Genomic DNA, 12011 nt, shown 5'->3' on the forward strand with positions numbered 1-12011 from the left:
TAACGTGCTTACGTCATCATACGTATCCTTAACTTGTGCAGCGATTGGTGGGAACAAACATCGCTGTCGGACGGAAGCCTTGTATGTCCAAAACTGTTACTTTTCAGGAAATTAAAGAAAACCTGTTTTTTCCCCAAAATAATTTCCAAGCTCTTTAATGCTTTTCATTGGTTAAATATTTGTAAAACACATTGACAGATGTAAAGGGTGACCAATAGCATACATTTTTTTTTAAAAATATGGAGATATAAAATATGGATTCTGCCTGATACATTGTTGCTGTCGGGATGGAAACCTTGTATCTCCATATTTATATTATAATAAATGATTTATTTTATAACTAAAATAAATGTATTTATTTTGTCAGGTCTGCGACACAATCTTGGTTCACACCAAAGAAAGGTTCTCCTTTACCGACCACCTTGTAAGTGCCACACTACTACAAGGAGAGATGTTTCAACAGCATGGCCATATATTCCCTGTTGAGGCTCTGAACATCACTGTCAGGGCATACCCTATGTTAAATAAGGCGAAGCTGAAGACTGAACTGTCTCTCATTTATGAGAGTCCAGAATTCAAGGGCTGCTGTGGTGCACTGGCGCTGTACCAGGTTTTGCTGAAGTACAACCTCCAGGATACTTTTTCAGAGACTGTTGCTCTGTTGAACATCCTCATAACCACTCCCATGACAACTGCTGAAGCTGAGAGGTGTGTCTCAACCTTAAAGAGAATCAAGACATTCCTGAGAAATGTAATGGGACAGGAACGTCTGAATGCACTGGCTATGCTTTCCATGGAGAGGGAACTAGTTAGGAACATGCCTGCTTTCAATGAGAGAGTAATTGATCACTTTGCTACTTTGAAAGAGAGAAGAGCAAAATTTCAGTATAAGTAAGCAGTGTATTAAGCGAGTAATGTGATGTAAGCAGTGTAATAATAGTGAGCATAGAAACAAACAAGGAGATGTATTGTAAGAGTCACTTTATTTTTCATTAATATTAAAGTAGTGAAGTTGCCTTTACATGCTTAAGCTGTTAATTTATCCATTGCATGGGTGGACCTTATCCTTATCAATCATCCAAACATTTGCCCCCCCTGAGAGATTTTGCAGGAGCCGCCACTGCTCAAGCAGTATTTGAACCTCGCAAACGTGTGATTGCAAGCCGATCGCTCTATCACTGGACAACTCGGCTGGCTTCGTGCACTTTGTGAAAAAATTCATTATACCCCGAGAGATGGCTGTGAATAGATAAAAAATGAAATTGTAATTTAATATGGAATATTTTTCAATCATTTATCAATGTGTTCATGCCATTGAACCTATGAGAATATTTCTCCACACCTGGCAGTTAATATCTTAGATTTATCAAGCACCTTACCACCACCGAAAGGGCCACTTCATATATGCAGAAGAATATGCACTTTTGTGATGTCGTTATTTATTACCTCCGAGATGACGATGGATAGATCAAACAATCAAATCAGAATTTACGATGCGGTCTTGTAAATCGTCGCTTAATGTGTTGACGTCATAAAACTCTCGATTCGAGAATAATCCTCCACTATAGATCTCAGAATTGGCATCTGATTCATGAACATTTTTAATCAATTTTAGAACATGGTATATATTTTCTTTAATACAATGGCCACTCGTTATTGCATTCATCTGTAAATGCCCCAAAAAAACTGCCGTATGGTCATGATAGTTTGTAAAAAAATGTAATGTACAAAATATATTGTGCGCTTGCATGATTGCCAAATACTTTATGCTTTAAAAATGTGTGTCACTTTACCCATTGTGTTCGAAACGCACCGTAAATATGTGAAGGCACTTCTACTAAATTACATGAAAACAAATCTTAAGCAGTTGATTTTAATTCATTTTCCATAAACGGATTCCTTACTTTCTAAGTCTTTCAAAGGTTTCTGTTTCACATCAGATGGTAGACATTCTGATATTCATATACTGCAGCGTATTACTGACACAATTTCCTTACTCACTTCTTTTTAAAATACCATGGCTATTAAATTCCCATATCTGACAGGTTTATTTCATACAAAGAGAGCACGTGTGATTTGAACATAAACGAAGGAAATTGCATGTTTGTTTACTTTCTTTCTGTGCTGTGTTAAACCTTACCACACCAGCAACTTAGGCATGCGTGGAAATTTCTAAATTAAGTGGAAGCAAAGCATGCACACAACTTAATATACATCAACTATTGTGCATTGCCAATTGAGTGCAAGGCCCGTGCGTGCATTAGTGTAACAATATATGACTGAGAGCCACTTAAAATCATACACATTTAATGGAACACAAATGGAAGCATAAATAGCAAGCATAGGGCTCTTTTAATTGACGCTGAGCACTGACATTATAAACACGGTGTCTCGCCAATAATTTGGTCCACATGAATGCTGAAGGAAAAATACAATTCCTGAAGCCTCTGAAATGTTACACCTGGAAGCCCAGCCTGTGTGATTGATCCCCAAGAGTGTGGGCAGTGTGTTAACTTATTTTATTATTTCGCATACAGAGAAGCACTGTTGAGCTCCTTTTCAAGAATACCCGGTGGCTCACTTTACACAAATAAAGTCAAAGGTGTCTCCTTGCGCAATCACTTGAGGTGTGGCGCTCATCGTTGTTGCAGGCCCACAGCCAGTAAACTAACAGAAATAAAAATATTTTTTATTTTTTTGCCAGGTAAGGCCCACTGAACCATATCGTTATTTTTCAAAAGCGGCCTGGCTATCACAAATTATAGCCCAATGAAGTAGCTCATCATGTGGACATTTATAGCAGCCAAATACTCTAAACGCAAGTTTATAAATTTGAAGGGGAAAAACCCGGAGGACCTGGATAAAAGTCCACACAATCACGGGGAGAACACAAAAAACTCCAAATAAACTGGTGCTAGGGTCGAACCCACGACCTCCTGTATACCAGGCGAAGCAGTTAACGTCTCGCCACTGGGACACCCCAATGTGTGTACATGCACAGCCCGTGTTTGTCAATAGACAGTTGGATGAGGGCCTCCCCACACCTTGTAGGCCGTGTCAGGTATTCGACGATACATCACATGTGTGAGTCGGTGAAGGTGGAAGGGGTGAAACTGATTTTGGTGCTCGACCCCCTACTGCCCACAATGATTATCAAGCCTGTGCCTCACACACGTGGCCACTCATCCGAGTGCTACCCAGGCTCAAACCTGCTTATCTCCCGATATATAAAAGCGATCTGGTGCATTCCCGTTGGTACTGAGCCAGTGGTGATTCAAATGAAAAATTCCCGTGTTGTTCGTTAGGCGGCCTGGTGGCCCAGAAGTAGAGTAAGGGACCCGCAATCGGAATGCTGCAATAGTTCAAATCCGCATTGGTTGGGGGTTGACTGAGCTCATCATCCCTTGGGGGATGATTAAAATAAGTGCCTCTTCGTGGAGAGGTCAAGAGTCATTGTCCGGTGGATAAACACGTCCCTGTCATAGGAATGTAGAATATACACCATTGTCTCAGGGTTGTAAACAGGAGATGAGCATCACCTCAATGCTCATTTGAGCATGAACTCATATTGACATCTTAGAACAACCACTGTTGACTTCCCTACAAAGTCTTAGTCTTTTTTTTTATTGACGCTGGTGAGATGATTGGCTAAGTTGTCTCCAAAATGGGATTCGAACTCGTGATTTTTCCTATTGCAAGTTGAGCCACATTTTCCAGCTGGATCCTCACTTTACTGAAAGGACCCATCTAGCAAACACTGATAAATTTCCACGCAGGCTTGGCTCTGATGTTGGCACACATTGACCTTCCCTTTGCAAAAATAATTGTCGGGATGTTTTTGAAGTCCCCGCAGTAATGGATGAGGGTGCAGACTTAATGAGGCTGAAAGTTCCCTCTGTGGATGGCTCTGAGAGAGACTCTGGTGAATCTCTTGTGACTCGCTGATGTTTTAGTAGGTACACAAATGTACACAAAGGACATTATTGTCTAATAACAGAACGTGAAGGTGTTTTTTTTCCCTGCCAATTTTAAATGGTAGCTCTGAGCCAGTGGTTATAATTCCATAGTCATATGGCAGAGGCCACGATTTCCATAGAACAGACACTGTTGATTTCCTACAAAAGTGGCACACTTTATTGACCCAAAAGGGATGATGTGTCAACCAATGATTGGGAATCTGAACGAGCAACCCTCCAATTGCGAGCCGAGTGCTCGACTACAATGTTAACATGGTATATCTTAAATATTTTAGATGTGTTGCATTATATATTGAGTTCATATACACTGCCATCGTGCATCTATCTTACACATCTGTATTTACATGTTCAAGTTCATTTATTAGGTATAGCCCTGTGAGCCATTCGGCTCTTGAATCGGGTGCAACCGCAACAAACAAAAACATGAACAAGAAAATATCTTAAAGTGAATATGTGACTAAGTGCTAACAGAAAATCCAAGAAAAGACAGCAAAATTTCCAGAAAAAAGCACCGTACACCAACGCTGTGTGCAAAAATCCCACAGTAATGTATTGCTATACTACAAAGAGTCGATCCAGCGTATCATATTGTAATTGTTATAAGGTAGAGGAGTTTAGACTAATCAGCAACAAATGTGTATGTGCATTGTGTTGTTCTATTTAAGAGACAGGTTCATACACTGCAACATTCATCTCTCATTATTTGCGTCGTTTGATAGCATTCACACCGTATGAGTGCAGGTAGTCATTGACAAATACCCCCCAAAGCATTCATTTTTGCGGCTCTCTGAATATATTCTAATTGATTTTGATTAATGGTTCAAATAGTTATATCGGGACGCTTTTTAACGCCACTTTCTTGTTCATTGCTCTGCATAATATATATTGTATCACTTGAGCTGTTTATCTTGGTTGTAAGTACAGGGTGTGCGCGTGAGTTCTAATCTCTAACCAGGAAAGGGGCGATACACGAATGCATTGATTTGCAGCTCTGCGCCACACTGTGCCCAGCATTTCACTTGGCCAGCAACTGGAAGAGCACCGCGGCGTTCACCGATTATTCTACGTACGCACAAACAACTTGTCCTATAGTGCTCCGCGGTTATCGAGGTCGTGCGTTGCGAGGTGGTGTAAGTGCGGGCCGGTGATTACAGCCGTCACAATGGGCTTCCCATTATCACTCTCGCGACAACCTGGGCACCATTCACCCAGCCGTGGAGTCAAAAAGGTGTCATAAAAGAGGGGAGAGCACTGGCGTATACTTTCATTTCTCCACAATTATTGTTGTAAAGATTGTGTGAAAAAGAAAAAAATTGCCTGATGCAATTTGGGTGACTTTTTTTAAAAGAGGAAATGGATTTTAAGTATATATAAATAGGGCTATCAATGGAATTGTGGCTATATGGATGCAAAATGAACCTAACAACTGTTAGATAATGACTCTGCATTTTGACCACTAGTACAATCATGCTAAATTATATTTATATGCATTCAATTAATAAAGAATAAACAAACGCATGTTTGTTTTATTTAAGGGACTTCTTTATTAACTTTAGAAATATAGAAATGGGCTAAAGATGACGACTACTGGTGAAAGTGTTAGAAAGACTATAGGTGTTTAAAAAAATACATCCATAGCAGCATGAAACAGTATAAATACATACATGAGTTAATGCACTTTGTTCTGATGTACTTTAAACGAGAAGAACATCCATTGGGAAGGCAAACTATTTGTCGAGTGGCCGAGGAAAATACAGGAACATTTGTACGTGCGTATAATATTAGCGCAAGCACCAATGTAATAAGATTATAATAAAGATATATTAATCTTTTGTGCATTCTCTGCTCTAAAATATCCATTACTTATGATGACAGTTAAACTACTGAAACACGCTGAACGTGTATATAATCATTAAACAATTAAAATATTACAAATGCTTCTGCTGTGATAATTTACTTTGAAAATACCGAAAAATATGTAAATGATGAAAATTACCTTTCAAACATTTGTAGAAACCACTATGGAAACCACCTTTTATTCCAGCTTCAAAAATAAGAGCGTACATGTCTCTTTTGGTCAATGAAGAAAGGAAATAAAGTAATAGTTATACAATAATAACGCAACACATGTAAAGTCAACACATAAAATAAATTGGATAAACATTATTTATACGTGCGGGCATATGTAATATTAAAATAATACCTGGAGCACACATTGAATATGTATTACTGCGTGCACAGATCCCTTTGCAATACCCATTAACCATTCCAGAGCAGGCGTATAATATTCACGTGACGGTGAAAAAAAGCTAAAGATTTGCATTTGACCTTGCCATTCGCGTATTCCTCGTGAACTGCAAAGATATACATTTTCACGCTCGCGTCAGTCCTTCTTTGCAATCACACTGCAGTCGTGACAGAAGACACTTGCGTATAACTTGCGGTTACGTGCACCACACCTTGTACGCTCACGAATCCATTTCCCACTATGCACTTGGAAGCCTCCTTGCGAAGAGAGCGCGCGCGCGGGCCTCAGGTACAGCGGCTGCGGTCAAATCACTCAAAGTCCCGAAATCCTCTGACACTTCGAGAGAGTGTTGATGTCGATAATAAGGACGCACGATTCACTTCATTTGTGTCGGCTTCTTTTGTGCGACAGCGCGCGTCCGTTCATTCACCCTCTACCCGACGTGCGCAAACTTTGCTTTTAGAGTATTTTGTTTGAAAATCTACGTCGTTTGCCTTTCGAATTTTTTGTATCTAAATCGACAGGAGTTTAGGATCTGTACGTTCATTTTAAATGTTCTCGAAGTTATGACGTTCTTAATACGGTCCATCGTTTCACCGTGTATAAGATAAACAATGTTTATTTGAAGGTCATGTTTTTATATCTGTCGAGGAGTAACGCACGTGGGGTTTTTGCAAGCAGTGTGCATGCACGTGTGAGCCGCGGATAGTGAATTCACGCCAGGACAAACAGGTGCGGTGTGAGAGCAATCCAGAGATAGAGGCGGCCAATTAAGATGCGTAGCGGTGATTGACTAGCTGCAAATGCAGACACGGTGTAGGCGCCTCGGAGTCTGCAGATTGAGGCGATAGCAGCGGACGCCACGTGCGAGAGGCGACGGGAGGACGCCAGCTTAATTAGGGCGTTTAATTAGGAGCAGGATAAATACGGCAACGTGTGAGGCAGGAGGGGAGTTGTTGGTTTGAGGAAAGAGAGGCGCGAACGGAATAGAATTCCAGGGCCCCGCTCTCCACACCTCATCCTCTCCAGCGGTGATGGCCGAAACACCCACTGGAGGCAAGGGCGAGGTTGGAGAAGTGAGGGTAGAAAGGCTAGCAGTGGAGAAGCTAGCAGAGTAGGTAGAGAAGCTACCAGTGTAGTGAGAGGCTAGCAGAGAGAGAGCGCAGAGCGAGCAGAGCGTGGCAGATAGGCCAGCAGAGTGAGAGAGGGCATGCTAGCAGCGGAGAGGCTAACGGGGTGAGAGAGGGCATGCTAGCGGTGAAGAGGCAGGGAGAGAGCGAAGCAGGCGAGCAGCGCAAGCGGGCGAGTTGCGACGGAGTTACGAGGTGTTGAACGCGAGAAGTTCTGTTCGAATAAAAGTGACACGGGAGGGAAAAAAAAGTTGTTCGGGTGAATTAACGGCACTACATCTCTATAACGATTCGGTTGAGTTAGATTATACTAATCTTATGTGCGGTTATTTTGTATGATGTGTACGAGTTCACTTTTGATGAGTGTCTTTATACTAAACTTAACTGGGCCAGTGCTCCTTTTCTGTATTCAGACCTGAGCCCAGGTGGAAATTCCACTTTAATTTAGCAGGAAAAAGTATATGGATAGGATAACTCTTATTACATGTACATGCGTACACGCAAATATGCCAATAAACACTTAAAAATAATATACACTATTGTTTCTTTCGGAATATATTAAGGCACTGAACTGGAGCAATTAATCTTGATTTGAAGCTTTCGTGACTGCAGGAATCCAAGTGGCAATTAAGTAGTAAATATGGATTGAGAAGATTAATTATCTCGGATTTGCTGATGACAGATACATATTAACGAAATGAAAGTCCGGCATAACAACTTTGCTCAACAATTTAAGATATCCGATGGAGGGACACCAAGGCAATATCTACCAGAGAATTATTATACCACGGGCAGTTACTGAAGGTGAACCAGGATCACTTGAGCATATGGGTTATGAATAAACGAATATGGATCACTATAACACAGAGCAGGCGCAGCAGCTGTAACACCAGGAGGCATACGGTCATGATGTGCCTCCCAGTCTAATGTCCGAGACACTGTCGACCTAATAATATTCCGTATCTCTGTGCATTGTTGTGTTGCTGAGCCCCGTTGGCCAGAGCGATAGACAAGGGATGTAAAATGCACAGGTGGCTAAGTTTATTGTGTGCTTACCGTATTAATTATCTTATTTCATTCAGTACAGTGACTCCGCATCGACGACAGCCAATTCTGACAGTGTCATCATTACAGTGTGCCCAGAGTGTTTGGAAAATGCACGATAATTACGTTGTTCCTTTAAAGCCTGACAACCCGTGCATCGCCTCCCATTGTTCCGTGACTATTGTTTCTTTTTAAACGACCCTATACGAATGCATGCTGGTCCATAACTGGTTAACATCCCTTTTACCGTGAATGGAATGCTCTGCATCGTTCTATATACCCAGCGTACAATGCCGTATTACCGCGCGTAATCAATTATTTTCATAAATGGAACCGCGAAGTCATTGTAACTGTGGGGTAAAAGTACATTGTCCCTTTAACACGCTTCGCGTGGATAATTACCGCAATTAAAATTAGCTGCAAACACCTCGATTAACACAACCGTTGCAATGTTCGTGAACAATGGGAACTAACATGTGCTTCCATTATACATTGATGTTCTAATACCACTGGTATTTCTTATTGTTCTTACAATATTATTCTATTTAATTGCATGTGCATTTGCTCAGTACTATATCCCCTTGTATAGATTCTTGTATATAATTGAATAAGCATTTAACATAAATGTGCACTTTAGAAACACTTGATATTTGAGGTATGAAGCCAAACTATTCAATACGTATAGCCCAAAATATATAGCCACATTAACACTGACATACACACGTGTAATTATGTAATGGCTTTTAAGATTATTATTTTTTATACTGAGCAGCCCTTCGTCAATCACTACTTGATAACATGTAGTGTTTGTCATTGCGCATAATTATAATAATATAAAGAAATTAGACCCGGAGTACCTAACCCATACTGTTTACCCGTATTCTTGTAGGATATTGAGTTTTCAGGTCCATACGGCGTACAGCCGTTTCAATCCTGGCAATTTGTATATTTTTTTAGTTTCTCCCTTGTGATGGGACTGTAGGATGAACGTTGAGATTTATAAGGGCACGGGGTGATCAATAACGTCTGAATTGGTTTTTAATGATGTAGGCACTGATAAGGGGTCGACAGGTATACGAATGGAACAGCGCCCACTTTAATTTATAAGAAGATTACTAAGTAGATTAACAGCTCTTATACCCTGACTTAGTAACCCACGAAGAACCCTCGACGATCTGGCAAGCACCAATTACTCGCATGGTGTTTATTGGGCAGGCATGTCCAATATATATCTACGCAATCGCCACCGGTTAATTTACCTCTACTGAACCCTTTCCGACCGCAATTATTTCAATATAAAAAAAGAAACAATTGGTTTAATTTGGAACAATATTTCACAATACACGTGGCGCGTATAAATACTACCCTTGTAAACCGTGACAAATCTTTTCGGTTGATCGAAAGTTAATGACAATGTTGGCGTAGACGCTACTTCGTGGCCTAACACAATTACGGATAATTTCACACTGTTTTGTCATTATCTTGTGGAGATTACCAAGGGCTGCCTTCCAAAATTTACTCATTATTCTGCTTGGGATTTTGAGAATAACTTCACGTTATTGCTAAATGTTCGAGTGGAGCCAGAATCGAAGTGGATGATTGCGTGGACAAGTTATTACCGAAAAGCACACTAATGGTTACGCTTCAACACGGATTCTGTAACGCGCAATCACGTTGAACAAATACGACATTCACGTAAAAATGGTAATATTAAAGCATAGTATGCTAATATAGATATTTCAAACGCACAGATATTGAACCTAAGATAGTCATGTATTTATTGCGCATAATTATTATACACAAGGGGCGATACACAGTGTTGAAAATGGGATATAATTAAGATCACACACTCCCCCATTATCATACTTGATGACTGCCATCTCTTGTTGAATATAATTACGCAAACCAACACAATGGCATCAAAGTAGCTTTAGAAAGGGAGCTATATTACGCCAACATGACACTTTTACCGAGGTCTTGTTCTCAAAACTTTCTGATAGTCGCTTACGGACAAAATGTTACACGTGTGCGCGCATACATACATGTGCTTTGTGCGCGCATGATTAGTCCACGTGTGCACGTACGTCTGTGTGTTCGTGTCTGCATACAGAAGTATAATTGATTACTCACCGCATATCAGTACTCCCATTGCGAAATGAAGCAGAAGCAGCATTTGAAGTGTCTGGAGTACAACTGCCCGTGTGTGTACACATCTACCGTGTACGCGTGTAAGAGCAGAGAGTTGGGGTGGGAGGGGGTTAAACAAACGCCGTCGCCACACTCCGGAATCGCGCAAGGCAAGATAGCTACCGAGGCGCGTGCTTCAATGCAGCGACAGTGCGCGCAGGTCTCATTCTGCGGGGAGATAATCGCACTCTCGCTTTAAACGCACGACTACATCGGCTACATCGACAACAACTCGAGATAGATGGGACGCGAGAGGTGGCATCTGGAGGGGGACACACAAACTCCTGCCCTCTCGTCACGTCCCACTATTTGTCGCGACACAGCAGCAGCAGCAGCCGCCGCCTGCTTCAACGTTGTGTCCCGAGACAGGTTCTGAGAGCCAGAGTTTGTGTAGCCGGCTTTGTGCTTTGCGTCTCATTGGGCCAGGAGAATGAGTCTGAATGGTGTGGGTGGTAAACCATCTAGAGCATCTGAGGGTTATGGGGGGGGCTGTGTGTGTTGGGTGGGGGGACATGAATGGGTGATGGTGGTGGGGGGCGGAAGGTGTTGGGAAAGAGTGGGGAGGGAGGTATTGGGGGGTGGGGTGCACGGGATGTGATGGTGATTTTAAGAAATGCTGGGTCCACATGGGAGGACGGCGGGAGGGGGGTAGAGATAAGGCGAAGGGCCGTGGAGCCAGACCTAGGCCACAGATGCACCCTGGTGGCAGAGGCGTGATCTGTGCAACAGCAATGCGCTGCATACAACACACGTTTTATTATGCACGCACACGCACACACGAGATTCCCTCCGTGGCACTGTGGCTTGGAGCATTCGACTCACACCCGGAAAGTCCCGAGTTCAAATCTCAGCACGGGTTCAACTACCGCCCATCGAGCTACAGTCAAAGTGATATCCTGCTGCTGCTGCTGCTTATCGCACGTTTACAATCCCTGAGCCAGTGGTGGAAATTCCTCATTCCTATGGTGGGGGTGAGGCTATGCATACTAGGACAACCACCGTTGACTTCCCCACAAAGCTGTACTTATTTGGCGAAATGTTAACTACCTCGCCCGTTATACAGGAGGTCGTGGGTTCGATCCCGACCCTGACGCCGTGGCCGTTTGGATTTCTTTCTCCGGGTCTTCCGGTTTTCCCCTCCACATTCATAAAAATTCGCTTCGAGTATTTTACTTGGTATAAATGTCCACGTGATAAGCCAATTCGTTGATCTATCATTTGTGGTTAGGTCGCTTATGAAAAAATAGCTATCTAGCACAGTGGTGCCTTATCTGGTAAAATAAAAAGTTTCGTTTAGTGTATTTAAACCACCCTGAAGGGATGGTGGACTGAGTAAACCTCCAACCTGTATTTGATATCATGGCCCTTGCGATTGCGAGCCACGCACTTCGCCACTGAGCCACCTGGCCAGACGAGGGCTCTACA

General features: G+C 42.1%; 1 protein-coding gene across 1 annotated transcript in view; it reads right to left on the bottom strand.

Moving 5' to 3' along the window:
* Positions 1-10997, bottom strand: part of LOC144722609 (relaxin receptor 1-like) — a 320166-nt gene extending 309169 nt beyond the window's left edge. The window contains exon 1 of the mRNA XM_078600845.1: positions 10530-10997. Within this exon, the coding sequence (XP_078456971.1) occupies positions 10530-10572 (43 nt within the window). The 5' untranslated portion in view covers positions 10573-10997. The remainder of the gene's footprint in view (positions 1-10529) is intronic.
* Between the last annotated feature and the right edge of the window lie 1014 nt (positions 10998-12011).

The sequence above is a fragment of the Lampetra planeri genome, chromosome 15 (genome assembly GCF_965212315.1).
Source record: "Lampetra planeri chromosome 15, kcLamPlan1.2.h2, whole genome shotgun sequence".
In the NCBI taxonomy this organism is placed as follows: domain Eukaryota; kingdom Metazoa; phylum Chordata; class Hyperoartia; order Petromyzontiformes; family Petromyzontidae; genus Lampetra; species Lampetra planeri.